The following is a 19108-nucleotide window of genomic DNA, read 5'->3' as shown; positions in this document are numbered from 1 at the left end:
ATTTGAATCATCGATAGTCACGGGTGAGGTGCCTGAAGATTGGAGAGTGGCAAATGTTGTGCCTTTGTTTAAAAAGGGCTGCAGGGAAAAGCCTGGGAACTACAGGCCAGTGAGCCTCACATTTGTGGTGGGTAAATTGTTGGAAGGTATTTTGAGAGACAGGATCGACAGGCATTTAGAGACACAAGGACTGATTAGGGACAGTCAGCATGGCTTTGTGAGTGGAAAATCATGTCTCACAAATTGGATTGAGTTTTTAGAAGAGGTAACCAAGAAGGTAGATGAGGGCAGTGCAGTTGATGTTGTCTACATGGACTTTAGCAAGGCCTTTGACAGGGTACCGCATGGTAGGTTGTTGCATAAAGTTAAATCTCACGGGATCCAGGGTGAGGTAGAACATAGAACATAGAAAGCCACAGCACAAACAGGCCCTTCGGCCCACAAGTTGCGCCGATCACATCCCCACCTCTAGGCCTATCTATAGCCCTCAATCCCATTAAATCCCATGTACTCATCCAGGTATAAAATAGGTATCTAAATGGATACAAAATTGGCTTCTTGACAGAGTAAGAAGTTTAACAACACTAGGTTAAAGTCCAACAGGTTTATTTGGTAGCAAAAGCCACAAGCTTTTGGAGCCTTAAGCCCCTTCTTCAGGTGAGTGGGAATTCTGTTCACAAATAGGGCATATAGAACATAGAACAGTACAGCACAGAACAGGCCCTTCGGCCCATGATGTTGTGCCGAGCTTTATCTGAAACCAAGATCAAGCTATCCCACTCCCTATCATCCTGGTGTGCTCCATGTGCCTATCCAATAACCGCTTAAATGTTCCTAAAGTGTCTGACTCCACTATCACTGCAGGCAGTCCATTCCACACCCCAACCACTCTCTGCGTAAAGAACCTACCTCTGATATCCTTCCTGTATCTCCCACCACGAACCCTATAGTTATGCCCCCTTGTAATAGTTCCATCCACCCGAGGAAATAGTCTTTGAACGTTCACTCTATCTATCCCCTTCATCATTTTATAAACCTCTATTAAGTCTCCCCTCAGCCTCCTCCGCTCCAGAGAGAACAGCCCTAGCTCCCTCAACCTTTCCTCATAAGACCTACCCTCCAAACCAGGCAGCATCCTGGTAAATCTCCTCTGCACTCTTTCCAGCGCTTCCACATCCTTCTTATAATGAGGTGACCAGAACTGCACACAATATTCCAAATGTGGTCTCACCAAGGTCCTGTACAGTTGCAGCATAACCCCACGGCTCTTAAACTCCAACCCCCTGTTAATAAAAGCTAACACACTATAGGCCTTCTTCACAGCTCTATCCACTTGAGTGGCAACCTTTAGAGATCTGGATATGGACCCCAAGATCTCTCTGTTCCTCCACAGTCTTCAGAATCCTACCTTTGACCCTGTAATCCACATTTAAATTAGTCCTACCAAAATGAATCACCTCACATTTATCAGGGTTAAACTCCATTTCCCATTTTTCAGCCCAGCTTTGCATCCTATTTATGTCTCTTTGCAGCCTACAACAGCCCTCCACCTCATCCACTACTCCACCAATCTTGGTGTCATCAGCAAATTTACTGATCCACCCTTCAGCCCCCTCCTCTAAGTCATTAATAAAAATCACAAAGAGCAGAGGACCAAGCCCTGATCCCTGCGGCACTCCGCTAGCAACCTGCCTCCAATCTGAAAATTTTCCATCCACCACACCCTCTGTCTTCGATCAGACAGCCAGTTACCTATCCAATCGGCCAACTTTCCCTCTATCCCACACCTCCTCACTTTCATCATAAGCCGACCATGGGGTCTCTTAAAGGTGCTATATAAATGCACAGGTTGTAGACAAAATCAAACCGGATAATGGAATAACGGCAATTCTTCACACAAATTTGGAACTTTCTCACTTCAAAGGAATTTCCCAGCCCTTCACACCGGCGGGATCTTCTGGTTCTGCCAATGTGAGCAGAGATTTCAATGATTTGCCAGTCCTGCCACAGGGAACCCTGTGATAGAGTTCTGGAAAATTCTAGCCAGTGTTTATAGAGGGAAAAAGAGCAACGGCTAAAAAGTGGAGTTGGAGAACACATGAGCCATAATCTTTAATTGGGTTTATTATTGTCACATGTATTAACATAGTGAAAAATATTGTTTCTTGCGCACTATACAGACAAAGCATACCGTTCATAGAGAAGGAAATGAGAGAGTGCAGAATGTAGTTTTACAGTCATAGCTAGGGTGGAGAGAAAGATCAACTTAATGTGAGGCAAGTCCATTCAAAAGTCTGACAGCAGCAGGGAAGAAGCTGTTCTTGAGTCGGTTGGTACGTGACCTCAGACGTAGAGGTGGAAGAGAGTATGTCCGGGGTGTGTAGGGTCCTTGATTATGCTGGCTGGTGTTCCGACGCAGCAGGAAGTGTAGACAGAGTCAATGGATGAGAGGCTGGTTTGCGTGATGGATTGGGCTACATTCATGACCTTTTGTAGTTTCTTGCAGTCTTGGGTAGAGCAGGAGCCATACCAAGCTGTGATACTGAAAGAATGCTATTCTCCATCTGGATAGACACATGAACAGACAGGGAATAGAGGGATATGGGCTGTTGGTCTAGGTCACTCAACATGATCAGCGCAGGCTTGGAGAGCCAAAGGGCCTGTTCCTGTGCTGTACTGTTCTTTGTTCTTTGTTCTTTCTATTGCGCATCTGTAAAAGTTGGTGAGAGTCGCAGTGGACATACCAAATTTCCTTAGTCTGCTGAGAAAGTAGAGACGTTGGTGGGTTTTCTTAACTATCGTGTCGGCATGGGAGGACCAGGACAGTTTATTGGTGATTTGGACACCTAAAAACTTGAAGCTCTCGACCATTTCTACTTCGCCCCCGTTGATGTAGACAGAGGCATGTTCTCCACTACGCTTCCTGAAGTCGATGACAATCTCCTTCATTTTGTTGACATTGAGGGAGAGATTATTGTCACTGCACCAGTTCACCAGATTCTCTATCTCATTCCTGCAAAATCAAACAATGTAAACAAATGTTATTTATCCTTCAGGAAATGGCCCCTCTGGGATTTGCCTGTCTTATCTGCTGTCTGGGTATAGACCCTACCTGTCTCCCGGTGCAAGTCACATAAATCCAATTCTACAGCACAAACTGGAAGCGAATTGCCATCTCTCAGTCATTGACCAGGTAATGTGCAAACTATACATGCTGTCAAAATGCTGAGTTGAAACAACAGCCCCCAGCCCCTATTCCAATCTGAGTCCTGCTGTTCAGGGAAACAAAGTGCCTCCATTCAGTAACTAGCTGCTGTTAGCTTGGCAAACACCAGCTGGCTGGTGTGGGAAATGGAAACCATTCAGGCAATGGAACAGTTAGTGTTTCTTACCTCTATGATTTGGACTGAATAATAGGCTGGTGAACAGTTGCAGGAAGGACTGGTGAAGTTCACAACACAAAACAACTGGTCGAGAGGAACTTGAGCAAAATCGAACAGATGTATTTGATGATTATTTTAATTTTAATTCTTTCTCAGAGTTACAAAGCCAATGTGCAGAGTGGACAGGGCAAGGCCTTAATCCATCTCCTTGCTTGTTCCAAAATCCAACTCAAATTCAAACTGAGTCCAATTCATGATCACAAGAGACAAACAAGATCCGAGCTGACGAGAACAGGTATTACACCTCGGGCTGGATCTTAGCCAGAAATCCGGGAAGCAATTGATGATGGTCCAGATGGATTATGAACCCATCCAGCCCTGTTGCAGTGTCTGTATTTACGATGTAGCCCACAGCGTATCGCATTCCAGATACTCGGTTTAATCTCCAATAATAGCTTCACATCCTGACCACAGTGTTCTGGGGTGAATGGAGTGCGAGGGCAGTGTGCATGGGTAGGCTGATTCCTGGGATGGCGGGAATGTCATATAAGGAGAGACTAAATTGGTTAGGATTATATTCACTGGAGTTTAGAAGAGTGACAGGGGATCTCATAGAAACTTACATAATTCAAACAGGGTTAGACAGGGTAGATTCAGAAAGAATGTTCTCAATGGTGGGAGAGTCCAGAACCTAGGAGGGCACAGTTTGAGGATAAGGGGTAAACCTTTTAGAACTGAGGTGAGGAGAGATTTCTTCACCCAGAGGGTGGTGAATGTATGGAATTCACTACCACAGAATGTAGTTGAGGCCAAAACGTTGTCTGATTTCAAGAAGAAATGTGATGGTCGAGCATACATTCCAGTATCTGAGAGAGGGAGTCCAACCACTGAACTTAGAATTATAGAATCATAGAATCCCTACAATGCAGAAGGAGGCCATTCGGCCCAACAAGTCTGCACCAACCACAATCCGACCCAGGCCCTATCCCCATAACCCTATGCATTTATCCTAGCTAGTCCCCCTGACACCAAGGGGCAATTTAGCATGGCCAGTCAACCTAACCCGCGCATCTTTGGAGTGTGGGAGGAAACTGGAGCACCCGGAGGAAACCCACGCAGACACGGGGAGAACATGCAAGCTCCACATAGACAGTGACCCAAGCAGGGAATCGAACCCGGATCCCTGGCGCTGTGAGGCAACAGTGCTAATCACTGTGCCACCGTGCCGCCCATTGACTTCAGGAGGACCTCTGCCAAGTTGAAGACTTACGGAATTGGGGGAAGTGTGTCAGCTTGGATTGAAAACTGGCTGTCACATAGAATAACAGCTTTATTTGGTAGCAAAAGCCACACAAGCTTTCGGAGCTGCAAGCCCCTTCTTCAGGTGAGTGTTTACCCCAGTCCAACGCCGGCATCTCCACATCATGTCACATAGAAAACAGAGAGTTGGAATAAATGGGTCCTTTTCAGAGTGGAAAGATGTAACCAGTGGAGCACCGCAGGGATCAGTTCTTGGCCCGCAATTGTTCACTATTTACATTAATGACCCGGAGGAAGGAACAGGTTTCCGGATTTGCTGATGTTATGAATCTAGGTGGAAGGGCAGGCTGTGGGGAGGATATTGTCATTCTGCAACAGGACAGAGATAGATTGAGTGACTGGGGGAAAACCGGGCAAATGGAGTTTAACTGGGGAAGTGTGAGGCCAGGCACTTTGGAAGGAGGAATCAAAAGGCAGATTATTATCTAAATGGAGAGACTGCAGGTGAGTGAAGTATAAAGGGATCTGGGTGTTCTAGTGCATGAATCATAAAAAGCTAGCAGGCAGGTCCAACAAGTAATTAAGAAGGCAAACAGCATTTTGGCCTTTATTGCAAAAGGGTTGGAGTTTTTGTTAGGAGGTTTTGTTGCAGTTGTGCAGGGTGTTGGTGAGGCCTCTCCTGGAATACTGCGGACAGTTTTGGTCCCCTTACCTAAAAAAGGATAAAGTAACATTGGAGTCAGTCCAAAGGAGATGCACCAGGCTAATTCCTCAGATAATCTCTGGATTACTACCTGAGCCACGAGCTAATTGGCACAGGGTCAATAAGATTAAGGAGGTAAATGCGTGGCTCAAAGATTGGTGTGGCTGGAATGGGTTTGAATTCATGGGCCACTGGCACCAGTATTGGGGAAGAGGGGACGTGTTCCGATGGGACGGTCTTCATCTGAATCATGCTGGGACCAGACCAAATCGTATAACTAGGGCTGTAGATAGGGCTTTAAACTAAATAATTGGGGGGAAGGGTTCAGTTGTATGGAAAATCAGAAAAGCAAAGTTAAAGGAGAGGGTAGAAGTGCAGGTTAATGATGAGGACTTTCAACTAGTTAATGGATCTGAGGGCTCAGGAGAGGTTAGTAAAGTTTCCAGACCATGTAAAGAACAGAGAGTACAGAAGGTGGCAGGAATCTAACCTCAGGCAGAGCAAAAAGATGACAAGTATGAGAAGGGAGGTGGTCAATGCGGGACTGAGGGTGTTGGACCTAAATGCGCGCAGTATACGGAACAAGGTAAATGAGTTTGTTGCGCACATTGAAATTGGCCGGTACGATGTTGTGGGCATCACAGAGACGTGGCTGCAAGGGGATCAGGGCTGGGATCTAAATACCCAAGGATATGTGTCCTATCGAAAGGACAGGCAGATGGGCCAAGGGGGCGGGGTTGCATTGTTAGTAAGGAATGAAGTGAAATCAACAGTGATATAGGATCAGAAGGCATAGAATCTCTGTGGGTAGAGTTGAGGAATCACAAACATAAAAAGACCCTGATGGGAGTTATGTACAGACCCCCGAGCAGTCGTCAGGATGTGGGGCAGAAAATAAATCAGGAGATAGAAAAGGCAAATGAAAAAGGCAATATTACAATAATAATGGGGGACTTCAATATGCAGGTGGACTGGGAAAATCAGGTGGTAGTGGATCCCAGGAAAAGGAATTTGTGGAATGTCTAAGAAATGGTTTTTTGGAGCAGCTTGTGACAGAGCCTACTAGGAAACAGGCCATTCTGGATTTGGTGATGTGTAATGAGGCAGACTTGATTAGGGAGCTTAAGGTGAAGGAACCCTTAGGGAGCAGTGACCACAATATAATAGAATTTACCCTGCAGTTTGAGAGGGAGAAGCTGGAATCAGATGTAACATATTACAATTAAATAAAGGTAACTACAAAGACATGAGGGAGGAGCTGGCCAGAGTTGATTGGAAAGGGAGCCTAGCAGGGAAGACAGTGGAATGGCAATGGCAGGAGTTTTTGAGAGTTATTCGGGAGGCACCACAGAAATTCATCCCAAGGAGGAGGAAACATGCCAAGGGGAGGATGAGGCATCCATGGCTGATGAGGGAAGTCAAGGACAGCATAAAAGCAAAAGAAAAAGCATACAAAGTGGCGAGGATTAGTGGGAAGCCAGAGGATTGGGAAGCCTTTAAAAGCGAGCAGAGGACAACCAAAAAAGCAATAAGGGGGGAGAAGATGAAATATGAGTGTAAGCTAGCTAATAATATAAAAGAAGATAGGAAGAGTTTTTTTCAATATATAAAAGGTAAGAGAGAGGCAAAAATAGACATTGGACCACTGGAAAATGAGGCTGGAGAAGTAATAATAGGAAACAAAGCAATGGCAGAGGAACTGAATAGTTACTTTGCATCAGTCTTCACGGTGGAAGACACCAGTGGGATGCCAGGGCTCCAGGAGAATCAGGGGGCACAGGTGAGTGTAGTGGCCATCACCAAGGAGAATGTTCTGGGGAAACTGAAAGGTCTGAAGGTGGATAAATCACCTGGACTAGATGGACTACACCCCAGGATTCTAAGAGATAGCTGAGGAAATTGTGGAGGCATTGGTGGTGATCTTTCAGGAATCACTGGAGGCAGGGAGGGTCCCAGAGGACTGGAAAGTAGCTAATGTAACACCGCTGTTTAAGAAGGGAGGGAGGCAGCAGACGGGAAATTATAGGCCGGTTAGCCTGCCTTCGATCATTGGCAAGATTTTAGAGTCCATTATTAAAGATGAGATCGCAGAGTACTTGGAAGTGCATGATAAAATAGGACTGAGTTAGCACGGCTTTGTCAAGGGGAAGTCATGTCTGACAAATCTGTTAGAGTTCTTTGAGGAGGTAACAAGGAAGTTAGATAAAGGAGAACCAGTGGACATGTTTTTTTTAGATTTCTAGAAGGCCTTTGACAAGGTGCCACATAGGAGACTGTTAAATAAGTTAAGAGCCCATGATGTTAAGGGTAAGATCCTGGCATGGATAGAGGATTGTCTGGCAGAAGGCAGAGAGTGGGGGTAAAGGGGTCTTTTTCAGGATGGCAGCTGGTGACTAGCGGTGTGCCTCAGGGGTCGGTGCTGGGATCACAACTTTTCACAATATACATTAACGATTTGGAAGAAGGAACTGAAGGCACTGTTGCTAAGTTTTCAGATGATACAAAGATATGTAGAGGGACAGGTAGTATTGAGGAAGCAGGGGGGCTGCAGAAGGACTTGGACAGGTTAGGAGAGTGAGCAAAGAAGTGGCAGATGGAATACAATGTGGAAAAGTGTGAGGTTATGCATTTTGGAAGGAGGCATGGAGGCAGAGACTATTTTCTAAATGGGAAAATGCTTCGGAAATCAGAAACACAAAGGAACTTGGGAGTCCTTGTTCAAGATTCTCTTAAGGTTAACGTGCAGGTTCAGTCGGCAGTTAGGAAGGCAAATGCAATGTTAGCATTCATGTCGAGAGGGCTAGAATACTTCTGAGGCTGTATAAGGCTCTGGTCAGACCCCATTTGGAGCATTGTGGGCAGTTTTGAGACACGACCTTCCCTTCACAAAACCATGCTGTCTATCGCTAATAAGCCTATTCTCTTCCAGATGTGAGTACATCCTATTCCTAAGAATCTTCTCCAATATCTTTAACATGCATCTTAAGCCTTAGGATATACATACACAGGACCTTAGTTCAATGTCCATCATCATATTCAGCACCTGACAGTGCAGCACTCCCTCGCAATGGTCCATTTGTGAATTCAGGTCCTGGAGCAAGACTTGGACAGACTACCTTCAAATTCACTGTCACTCTGTGAGCTATCGAGTGAAATGTGGATGGGAGGATGTGGGGTTGTTAACTGTGCATTATTGAGATGTGCATTCATATAACAGGATGCTGCTTAAATCAGTAACAACCACTCCCCCCAGTAGAGTATACTCCTTATTTAATAACAGCCTTTATTGCAGCAACATTTATTTTACAATTCTCCCCACTCCCCATGGGAGCGAGTTCCACATTCTCCTCACTACCTGTGGGTGCAAGTCCCACATTCTCCCCACTCCCCATGGGAATGAGTTCCACATTCTCCCCACTCCCTGTGGGTCCAAGTCCCACATTCTCCCCACTCCCCATGGGAATGAGTTCCACATTCTCCCCACTCCCTGTGGGAGCGAGTCCCACATTCTCCCCACTCCCTGTGGGAGCGAGTCCCACATTCTCCCCACTCCCTGTGGGAGCGAGTCCCACATTCTCCCAACTCCCTGTGGGAGTGAGTCCCACATTCTCCCCACTCCCCGTGGGAGTGAGTCCCACATTCTCCCCACTCCCCGTGGGAGTGAGTCCCACATTCTCCCCACTCCCTGTGGGAGTGAGTCCCACATTCTCCCCACTCCCTGTGGGAGTGAGTCCCACATTCTCCCCACTCCCTCTGGGAGTGAGTTCCACATTCTCCCACTCCCTGTGGGAGTAAGTCCCACATTCTCCCCACTCCCTCTGGGAGTGAGTTCCACATCTCATTAGTGACTCTGTGATGTTCGTGGTCTCTGGTTCTGTTCCTTCCTCGAAGAGGAAACATTTTCTTGTCGACCCTATCAAACCCTTCGATAAATGAAGATCGGTATTATGTTTCCCATTCCCGCTGAATCCATTGACACCCATTCCCAGTGTGTCACGCTGAAGCCACCTCCATACCTGTTTATGCTGAACAGTTCCTTCATTGTGTGTTTTCCAGGATCTGGTGGATTTGATGCTGACATTGAGCTTTGGAAATTGGATGGAGTTAGCAGGGCTGGAACTGAAGGACAGGATTGGGGAGGAGGAAAGGTTTGTAGCAACCCCAGCAACAGAGGAACTTTCTGTTCACAGATTCAGCTTCAGCTAGGACCAAGCCCCTTCGGAAGGATATAATCTCCTGGGAGGGGGACTCTGCAGATTAATCCCAATGTCACTGCGACTTCTAGGGTGAAATTCGGAGGAGCGATTTCACAAAGTCGGTATTCCCAGGAATCTGGAAGGTGAAGGGGTGAAGAGTGATATGAGGATTTTGAAATGATTAAGATTAAGATTAAAAGAAACGTTATTCTGCTGATGAGGGAATCTAAACCATTCGGAAAAGAAAACATTCCTTCACAAAAAGAGTGGGGAGGGGGGGTTGTGGATTTCTGTAAATACCCAGATTCCCTGTCACGCTCCCTGTCACGCTCCCTGTCACGCTCCCTGTCACGCTCCCTGTCACGCTCCCTGTCACGCTCCCTGTCACACTCCCTGTCACACTCTGTGTCAGCTTCTCCTCTATGTCTGACAATTCTGCTCTTGCTTAATCCATGAATTTGTTTTTGGGGATTTTTAAATCGGCCCCTCACATGACCGGAATGTTCTCCCATTTCTATGGAATTCCTGTATCAGAGCGTGGGATTGGGTGGATGGAATGATATTGTGGGACGGCTGCTGTTTGGTATCTACAAATAAACAGAAATTTCTGTCCCTTTGGAAAAACTGCCCAAAATTCTAAACAAGCAGCGGATGGAATCAAAACCAGAAAATGCTGGAAGATCTCAGCAGGTCTGACAGCCTCTGTGGAGAGAGAATAGAGCCAGTGTTTCAAGTCTGGACAATCCTCCATCAGAGCTGTGGATGGAATCAATATTCTCACCTTGCCAACACTCAGTGTGAGCAAGTCCTGCTCCAGAACCTTCCACAGTCTGTCAGGTGATGGGACTGAAGGTCAAAGGTGAAACTGGTACTTGATATGGAGCTGTGAGAAAATTCGGTCAGAACTCTGTCATGTTACAGATAATTTAACAATGAAATGAGTTTTATAAAGTTTTGATCTAGACTGTGAGAAGTGGCGAACATGTTTGAGCCTGTCCCCATTGAACTGAGAACTTTGATCGCTCACATTCAATATTTTGCCAGGAGTTAATTGGAGTTGGAAAAGGAATCTGAACAGAAACCTACAATCAGTGAATCCCTATAGTGCAGAAGAAGGCCATTCGACCCATCGAGCCTGCACTGACAACAATCCCACCCAGGCTCTATCCCCGCAACCCCACACATTCACCCTGCCAGTCCCCCTGACGCCAAGGGGCAATCTATCATGGCCAATCAACCGAACCCACACATCTTTGAAGTGTGGGAGGAAACCAGAGCACCTGGAGGAAACCCACGCAGACATGGGGAGAACGTGCAGACCCCACACATACAGTCATCCGAGGCCGTAATTGAATCCGGGTCCCTGGCGCCTTGAGGCAGCAGTGCTAACCACTGTGCCACCTTAACAGCCAGTGAAGTGAGGCTATCACTCAGCACCATCAGATTTATTGGGTATAATCTGGATGGATGATCAGAGAGTGGAAGTCGAGGTTATGATATTGTGGGAAAGCTACTGTTTGGCAGCAGAAGAAAGTTTTGCACCTTAACTTGCTGCAACTGTCAACCAATCACAGCTCAGAAAGAACAACAGGACATCTGTGTCATTTCTTACAAAACAGAATCAACTTCCACAAAAAAGATTGTCGTATTAACTGTTCAAATGTTAGAATAATACTTGGTCATATAACCCATGTTCATGGTGGGTAAGTGTTAATGTTTAATGTTTGTTGTCATATTGAAGTCAAGGGGGAGGGTTGTTATGTATTGTAAACAAGTTTTTAGGTGTCCAGATAATTAAGGACCCCACGCACCCTGGACATTCTCTCTTCCACCTTCTTCCATTGGGAAAAAGATACAAAAGTCTGAGGTTATGTACCAACCGACTCAAGAACAGCTTCTTCCCTGCTGCTGTCAGACTTTTGAATGGACTTACCTCGCGTTAAGTTGATCTTTCTCTAAACCCTAGCTATAACTGTACATAAGAACATAAGAACATAAGAAATAGGAGCAGGAGTAGGCCATCTAGCCCCTCGAGCCTGCCCCGCCATTCAATAAGATCATGGCTGATCTGACGTGGATCAGTACCACTTACCCGCCTGATCCCCATAACCCTTAATTCCCTTACCGATCAGGAATCCATCCATCCGCGCTTTAAACATATTCAGCGAGGTAGCCTCCACCACCTCAGTGGGCAGAGAATTCCAGAGATTCACCACCCTCTGGGAGAAGAAGTTCCTCCTCAACTCTGTCTTAAACCGACCCCCCTTTTATTTTGAGGCTGTGTCCTCTAGTTTTAACTTCCTTACTAAGTGGAAAGAATCTCTCCGCCTCCACCCTATCCAGCCCCCGCATTATCTTAGAAGTCTCCATAAGATCCCCCCTCATCCTTCTAAACTCCAACGAGTACAAACCCAATCTCCTCAGCCTCTCCTCATAATCCAAACCCCTCATCTCCGGTATCAACCCGGTGAACCTTCTCTGCACTCCCTCCAATGCCAATATATCCTTCCTCATATAAGGGGACCAATACTGCACACAGTATTCCAGCTGCGGCCTCACCAATGCCCTGTACAGGTGCATCAAGACATCCCTGCTTTTATATTCTATGCCCTTCGCAATATAGGCCAACATCCCATTTGCCTTCTTGATCACCTGTTGTACCTGCAGACTGGGCTTTTGCGTCTCATGCACAAGGACCCCCAGGTCCCTTTGCACGGTAGCATGTTTTAACACTACATTCTGCACTCTCTCCCTTCCTTCTCTATGAATGGTACGCTTTGTCTGTATAGCGCGCAAGAAACAATACTTTTCACTATGTTAATACACGTGACAATAAATCAAATCAAACCCATATATCGCTGTTTGATTGGTCACATGATGTGTAGTGACACCATCAAAGACAGTTGTGGGATTTTCCTTCTCTTCCATCCTGCACTGTCCAATAAAACTCCACTAACTGGTTAAGTAACCCACCCGGTGGCAACCTTTTCATTCTTTAATCTCTCTGTACAAGAGAGCTGACCACATTAATATATAACAACAACACTGAGTGTACCTGCACCACAGGGACTGCAGCGGGACAAGAAGGCAGCTCACCACCACCTTCTCCAGGGGTAATTAGGGCTGGGAAATAAAGGTTGGGTTTGGCCAGTGTATGAATGAAAACAAATTGCGGCAGGTTGTGGACGGTCATGTGGACGTGAGAGCACGATGCTGAGTTGCAACGACAAGCGACAGGAAGGTTGGTGTCAGGTTTAGTCTCCCCAGTGTAGAGGAGACTGCATTGGGAGCAGCAAATACAGTAAACCAACTTGAAGGAGGTGCAAGTGAAACGCTGCTTAACCTGAAAGGAGTGCTTGGGGCCTTGGACAGTGAGGAGGGAGGGGGTAAAGGGGCAGTTGTTGCACCTTTCACGATGCCATGGGAAGGGGTTAGAGGTCAAAGAAGGGAAGTGAAGTGTTGGAGCTGGAGCACGGTTTTTTGATTTGATTTGATTTATTATTGTCACATGTATTAGTATACAGTGAAAAGTATTGTTTCTTGAGCACTATACAGACAGAGCATACCATTCATAGAGAAGGAAACGAGAGAGTGCAGAATGTAGTGTTACAGTCATAGCTAGGGTGTAGAGAAAGATCAACTTAATGCGAGGTAGGTCCATTCAAAAGTCTGAGGGCAGCAGCAGGGGAGAGGATGCCCTTGAGTTGGTTGGTACGTGACCTCAGACCTTTGTATCTTTTTCCCGATGGAAGAAGGTGGAAGAGAGAATGTCCGGGGCATGAGAGAGGGATGGAAATTGGAAGCAAAATCGATAATTTTTTTCAGGTCCAGATGAAAGCATGAAGTGGTACTGATACGGTCACCACTGTAACTGAGAAAGAGTTGTGGTCTGAGTAAGGACAAGGAATTTCACATAGCCCACAAAACGACAGGCATTTTATTGAAATAAATCATATTCTGACCATCTGCTGCTGTCAACACGATATCCAATAGGGTTCTTGGTGTTCATTCTCTCTGCAACAGTGAGGTTTAGTCAGCCGATTAGAGACAGAGACACTGGGAATATCGAACATCGACCTGGCAATTGATTTCCCTGTTTTTGGGGCGATTTTATTGATTGACACAAAATAAAGCATTGTGAAGGAATAATTTAAGCTGTGGCTGCAAATAGCAACATTGAGGTGAGATGCTTATTTAAATGAAAATTAGGGCGGCACGGTGGCACAGTGGTTAGCACTGCTGCCTCACAACACCAGGGACCCGGGTTCAATTCCCGTCTTAGGTCACAGTCTGTGCGGAGTCTGCACGTTCTCCCCGTGTCTGCGTGGGTTTCCTCCGGCTGCTCCGGCTTCCTCCCACATTCTGAAAGACGTGCTGGTTAGGTGCATTGACTCGAACAGGCGCCAGAGTGTGGTGGCTTGGGGATTTTCACAGTAACTTCATTGCAGTGTTAATGTAAGCCTTACTTGTGGCTAATAAATAAACTTTACTTTTAGATGCAATATTTGGCTACAAACCCACTGCCTGGGCTGCTGCTCCAACTCACGTTGTAAGAGTTTTAACAACACCAGGTTAAAGTCCAACAGGTTTATTTGGTAGCAAATGCCATTAGCTTTCGGAGCGCTGCTCCTTCGTCAGATGGAGTGGATATCTACTCTCAAACAGGGCACAGAGACACAAAATCAAGTTACAGAATACTGATTAGAATGCGAACCTCTACAGCCAACCAGGTCTTAAAGATACAGACAATGTGAGTGGAGGGAGCATTAAACACAGGTTAAAGAGATGTGTATTGTCTCCAGATAGGACAGCCAGTGAGATTCTGCAAGTCCAGGAGGCAAGCTGTGGGGGTTACTGATAGTGTGACATAAACCCAAGATTGTCTGTATCTCATTCACTCACGTTGTCTGTATCTTTAAGACCTGGTTGGCTGTAGGGATTCGCATTCTAATCAGTATTCTGTAACTTGATTTTGTGTGTCTGTGCACTGTTTGAGAGCAAATATCCACTCCATCTGACGAAGGAGCAGCGCTCCGAAAGCTAATGGCGTTTGCTACCAAATAAACTTGTTGGACTTTAACCTGGTGTTGTTAAAACTCTTACTGTATTTACCCCAGTCCAACTCCGGCATCTCCACATCATGCCAACTCACATCCACCAGAGGGCAGTGCTGACCAGCACATCCTGGACCAAAAATTCCATTGCAACTGGAAACAAGTGGAAACCCCCCCTCCATCTCATCTCCCCTTTCCCCCTTCCCCATCACCCTCCCCATTCCCCAAACCCACCTCCATTCCCCCTTCCCCATCACCCTCCCCATCCCCCCAACCCCCCAGCAACAAAGAGCTGAGTTCCAGAGGCGAGGTGAGAGTGACAACCCCTGACATCAAGGCAGCATCTGACCAAGTGTGGCATCAAGGAACCTGAGCAAAACTGGAGTCAATGGGAATCAGGGGGGGAACTCTCCGCTGGTTGGAGTCATTTCTGGTACATAGGAAGATAGTTGTGGTTGTGGAGGGTCAGTCATCTCAGCTCCAGGACATCTCTGCAGGAGTCCCTCAGGGTTGTGTCCCAGGCCCAACTATCTTCAGCTGCTTCATCAGTGACCTTCCTTTCATCATACGGTCAGAAGTGGGGTATTCACTGGTGATTGCACAATGTCCAGCACCATTCTCAATTCCTCAGATACTGAAACTGTCTGTGTCCAAATGCAACAATATCCAGGCTTGGGTTGACAAGTGGCAAGTTGGGGGCACTGGATACTGCAAAGGTTATGGGTCCTGATAACATTCCAGCAATAGTACTGAAGACTTGTGCTCCAGAACCTGCCACTCCCCTACCCAAGCTGCTCCAGTCCAGTTACAACACTGGTATCTACCCGGCGGCATAGTGGCACAGTGGTTAGCACTGCTGCCTCACAGCGCCAAGGATCCAGGTTCAGTTCCTGGCTTGGGTCAATGTCTGTGTGGAGTTTGTACTTTCTTCTCGTATCTGCGTGGGTTTCCTCCCACAGTCCGAAAGATATGCGAATTAGGTTGAGTGACCATGGTAAATTGCCCCTTAGTGTCAGGGGGAGTAGTACGGTAAATATATGGGGTTATGGGGAATAGGGCCTGGGTGGGATTGTGGTCAGTGCAGACTCGATGGGCTGAATGGCCTTCTTCTGCACTGTAGGATTCTATGATTCTATAAAGTGGAAAATTGTCCACATATGTCCTGTACACACAGCAGGACAAATCCAACCCGGCCAATTACTGCCCAATCAGTCTACTCTCAATTATCAGTAAAGTGATGGAAGGGGTCATCAACAGTGCTATCAAGTAGCACCTGCTCAGTGATGCCCAGTTTGGGTTTTGCCAGGGTCACCCAGCTCCTGACCTCATTACAGCCTTGGTTCAAACATGGACAAAAGAACTGAATTCCAGAGGTGAGGTGAGAGTGACAGCCCTTGACATCAAGGCCGCATTCGACCGAGTGTGGCATCAAGGAGCCCGAGCGAAACTGGAATCAATGGGAATCCGGGACAAACTTTTCGCTTGTTGGAGTCATACCTGGTACATAGGAAGATGGTTGTGGTTGTAGAGGGTCAGTCATCTCAGCTCCAGGACAGCTCTGCAGGGGTCCCTCAGGGGAATGTCCTAGGCTCAACAATCTTCAGCTGCTTCATCAATGACCTACCCTCCATCATAAGGTCAGAAGTGGGGATGTTCGCCGATGATTGCGCAATGTTCAGCACCATTCGCGACTCCTCAGATACTGTAGCAGTACATGTTCAAATGCAACAAGATCTGGACAATATCCAGGCTTGGGCTGACAAGTGACAAGTAACATTCGTGCCACACAAATGCCAGGTAATGACCATCATCAATAAGAGACACTTAACCATTGCCCCTTGATATTCAATGGTGTCACCATCCTGAATCCCCCACTGTCAATGTCCTTGTGGTTACCATTGACCAGAAGTTCAACTGGACTCACCACGTAAACACAGTGGCTACAAGCGCAGGTCAGAGGCTGGAAATACTGCGGCGAGTAACTCACCTCCTGACTCCTCAAAGCCTGTCCACCATCGACGAGGAACAAGTCAGGAGTGTGATGGAATACTCCCCACTTGCCTGGATGAGTGCAGCTCCAACAACACTCGAGAAGCTCAACACCATCCAGGACAAAGCAGCCTGCTTGATTGGCACCACATCTACAAACATTCAATCCCTCCACCACTGACGCTCAAGATGCATTGCAGCAATTCACCAAAGATCCTTAGACAGCACCTTCCAAACGCACAGCCATTGACATCTAGAAGGTCAAGGGCAGCAGATACCTGGGAACACCACCACCTGCAAGTTCCCCTCCAAGTCACTCACCATCCTGACTTGGAAATATATCGCCGTTCCTTCACTGTCGCTGGGTCAGAATCCTGGAATTCCCTCCCTGTGGCACTGTGGGTGTACCTACACCTCAGGGACTGCAGCGGTTCAAGAAGGCAGCTCATCACCACCTTTTCAAGGGCAGCTAGGGATGGGCAATAAATGCTGGCCAACCAGCGATGCCCATGTCCCACGAATGATTTTTGAAAAATGTGAACAAAATGTTAAAATGAGTGTCTGGCTGTTCAGGATGACATGTGGGAGCTGGTTGCAAGGATTAGTTTGTGGCCTCAGTCAGCACTGATATTACAATGCAGCATTATAAGATGATCCTGTCGAGGTGAAGTTTAAACATCAGGCACTGCGATATCGATGGAAGCACTGGGTTTATCCAGTGTCCAGGTTAGAGCACCCTGAAAAGGGCAGCAGCATTAACTCGCCATTAATCTCTTTACTTTGGTGAGATCTTACTCTGCACTAACTGGCTGCTCAATGGCAGCAGTTACTATTCTTGAGGTTTGTGATGTGAGACTTAGTACACACCGACTGCCATCACTCAGCCAATCCCTGGAATCCACTCTGTCTCTGTCTCTTTATTTCTCCTCCCATTCACCATGAGATCCATTCGGGGCTTCTTAGCTTTAAGATCAAACTCCATTCAAATATTTATCGTAACAAAGCACATAGGAACGTAGAAGACAAACGAGCAGGAGTAGACCATTCGGCCCCTCAAGCCTTCTCTGCTATTCGATAAATTCGGTCACTAAAACCGTTAACATCTCCTCAATGCTAATCTGATCAATTATATCACAGTCCCCTCTTTGCTTTCTATACGTACATCTTCCTTCTCCTTCGTGAACACACATGCAAAATATGTATTTAATACCTCACCTATATCTTGTGGCTCCGGGCACAGTTTGTGACTTTGGTTCCTAATGGGTCTTACTCTTTCTCCAGTTTCCATCTTGTCCTTAATAGACTTAAAACACCTTGGGGTTTTCCTTCAGTTCATCCGGCAGTGTTTTACATGGCCCCTCTTTGTTCTCCTAATTTCCTTTTGAAGTATTTCCCCATTACACTTTCTATATTCCTCTGGGGCTTCCACTGTTTTCAGCCCCCTGTATCTGCCAAAAGCCTCCTTTTTTCCCGATCCAATTCTGTATAAACCTTAACATCCAGAGTTTTTCTGGGCTTGTTGGTGCCACCGTTTACCTTAACGGGAACATGTTGGCTTTGTACACGCCCTATGTTCTTTTTGAATGACTCCTACTGCTTTGATGTGGATTTTCCTACAAGTAGCTGCTCCCAGCTTCAGTCTTTGATTTGCTGACACACCTGCTCTTCTGTCTCTCCCTGACTGTTTGGGGGTTGATAGTACACCCCCAGCCAGTTACCCCTTTCTGGGTTTTTTTAGCCAATACAAAATCAAACTCATTTTATTCAGGAATGATGATAATCTGTGCAGTTAGCTCAGAAAGGAGTCTAACAACACCAGGTTAAAGTCCAACAGGTTTATTTGGTAGCAAACGCCACTAGTTTTGGCTACCACCAAATAACACCAAATTGGTGTTGTTAGACGCCTTATTGTGTTTACCCCAGTCCAACGCCGGCATCTCCACAGTTAGCTCAGACACAGTGGAGAGTTTGGTGTACATTTTTCTCTTATGAAGGCGGAGTTTTAGAGTTCTGTTGGGGCTTCATCGAGATACAGCAGAATAGATTGGCGATCACCATCAGGTTCCACCTGCATCAGGTAGAAAATCTCACCCTCATCCACCATGCTGTTCTCCTCAAGTGTCCTGTCCATTTTCCGCGACACTCTATTGTAATTCCATGTGTAGCTAACTGTGTAAGCGTCATGGTCACCTCTCGAGAATGTCATTCTCACTTTCCTCACTGCACACTTTGACCACATGTTCTTGGCCTGTTAATGTGTCCATAATGCAAGTGTCTCTCTTTTTAAAAATACCCCAACCTCGTTTTGTATCCTTCTACCAGGGTGTACCGAAGGCATTACACTGCTCGCTGATCAGAAAGAGGAGTGGAATGTGCGCAAGGTGACCATGGAGCATGTGGCATACCTGACAGCTGGACAATTTTGATGTATATTTCTTTATGCTCCTCATCAAACTAATGCCTGATCTCTTGTCCCGCTGCCTCTAAAATGGGTCTTAGAGGAATATCACATTTAAACGGTTC

General features: G+C 46.4%; 2 protein-coding genes and 1 pseudogene across 3 annotated transcripts in view; all 3 read right to left on the bottom strand.

Moving 5' to 3' along the window:
* Positions 1 to 19108, bottom strand: part of LOC144508694 (CMP-N-acetylneuraminate-beta-galactosamide-alpha-2,3-sialyltransferase 2-like) — a 556023-nt gene that overhangs the window by 301355 nt on the left and 235560 nt on the right. The gene's annotated exons all lie outside the window — the stretch shown is intronic.
* LOC144508687 (uncharacterized) overlaps positions 1 to 19108 on the bottom strand; it is a 78544-nt gene that overhangs the window by 19949 nt on the left and 39487 nt on the right. The window contains exon 1 of one of the 2 annotated variants that reach the window (XM_078236967.1): positions 17801 to 17891. The exons of the other annotated variant lie outside the window; for it this stretch is intronic. Within the exon in view, the coding sequence (XP_078093093.1) occupies positions 17801 to 17873 (73 nt within the window). The 5' untranslated portion in view covers positions 17874 to 17891. Of the gene's footprint in view, positions 1 to 17800; positions 17892 to 19108 lie in introns of those variants that run through there. 2 annotated transcript variants of the gene reach the window in all.
* On the bottom strand, positions 18588 to 19105 carry LOC144508717 (cytochrome b5 domain-containing protein 1-like; annotated as a pseudogene).

This window comes from Mustelus asterias, chromosome 20, assembly GCF_964213995.1.
Source record: "Mustelus asterias chromosome 20, sMusAst1.hap1.1, whole genome shotgun sequence".
NCBI classification, from domain to species: domain Eukaryota; kingdom Metazoa; phylum Chordata; class Chondrichthyes; order Carcharhiniformes; family Triakidae; genus Mustelus; species Mustelus asterias.
Note: the sequence above shows the minus strand (reverse complement) of the source record. Positions and strands in the feature narration are given on the sequence as shown.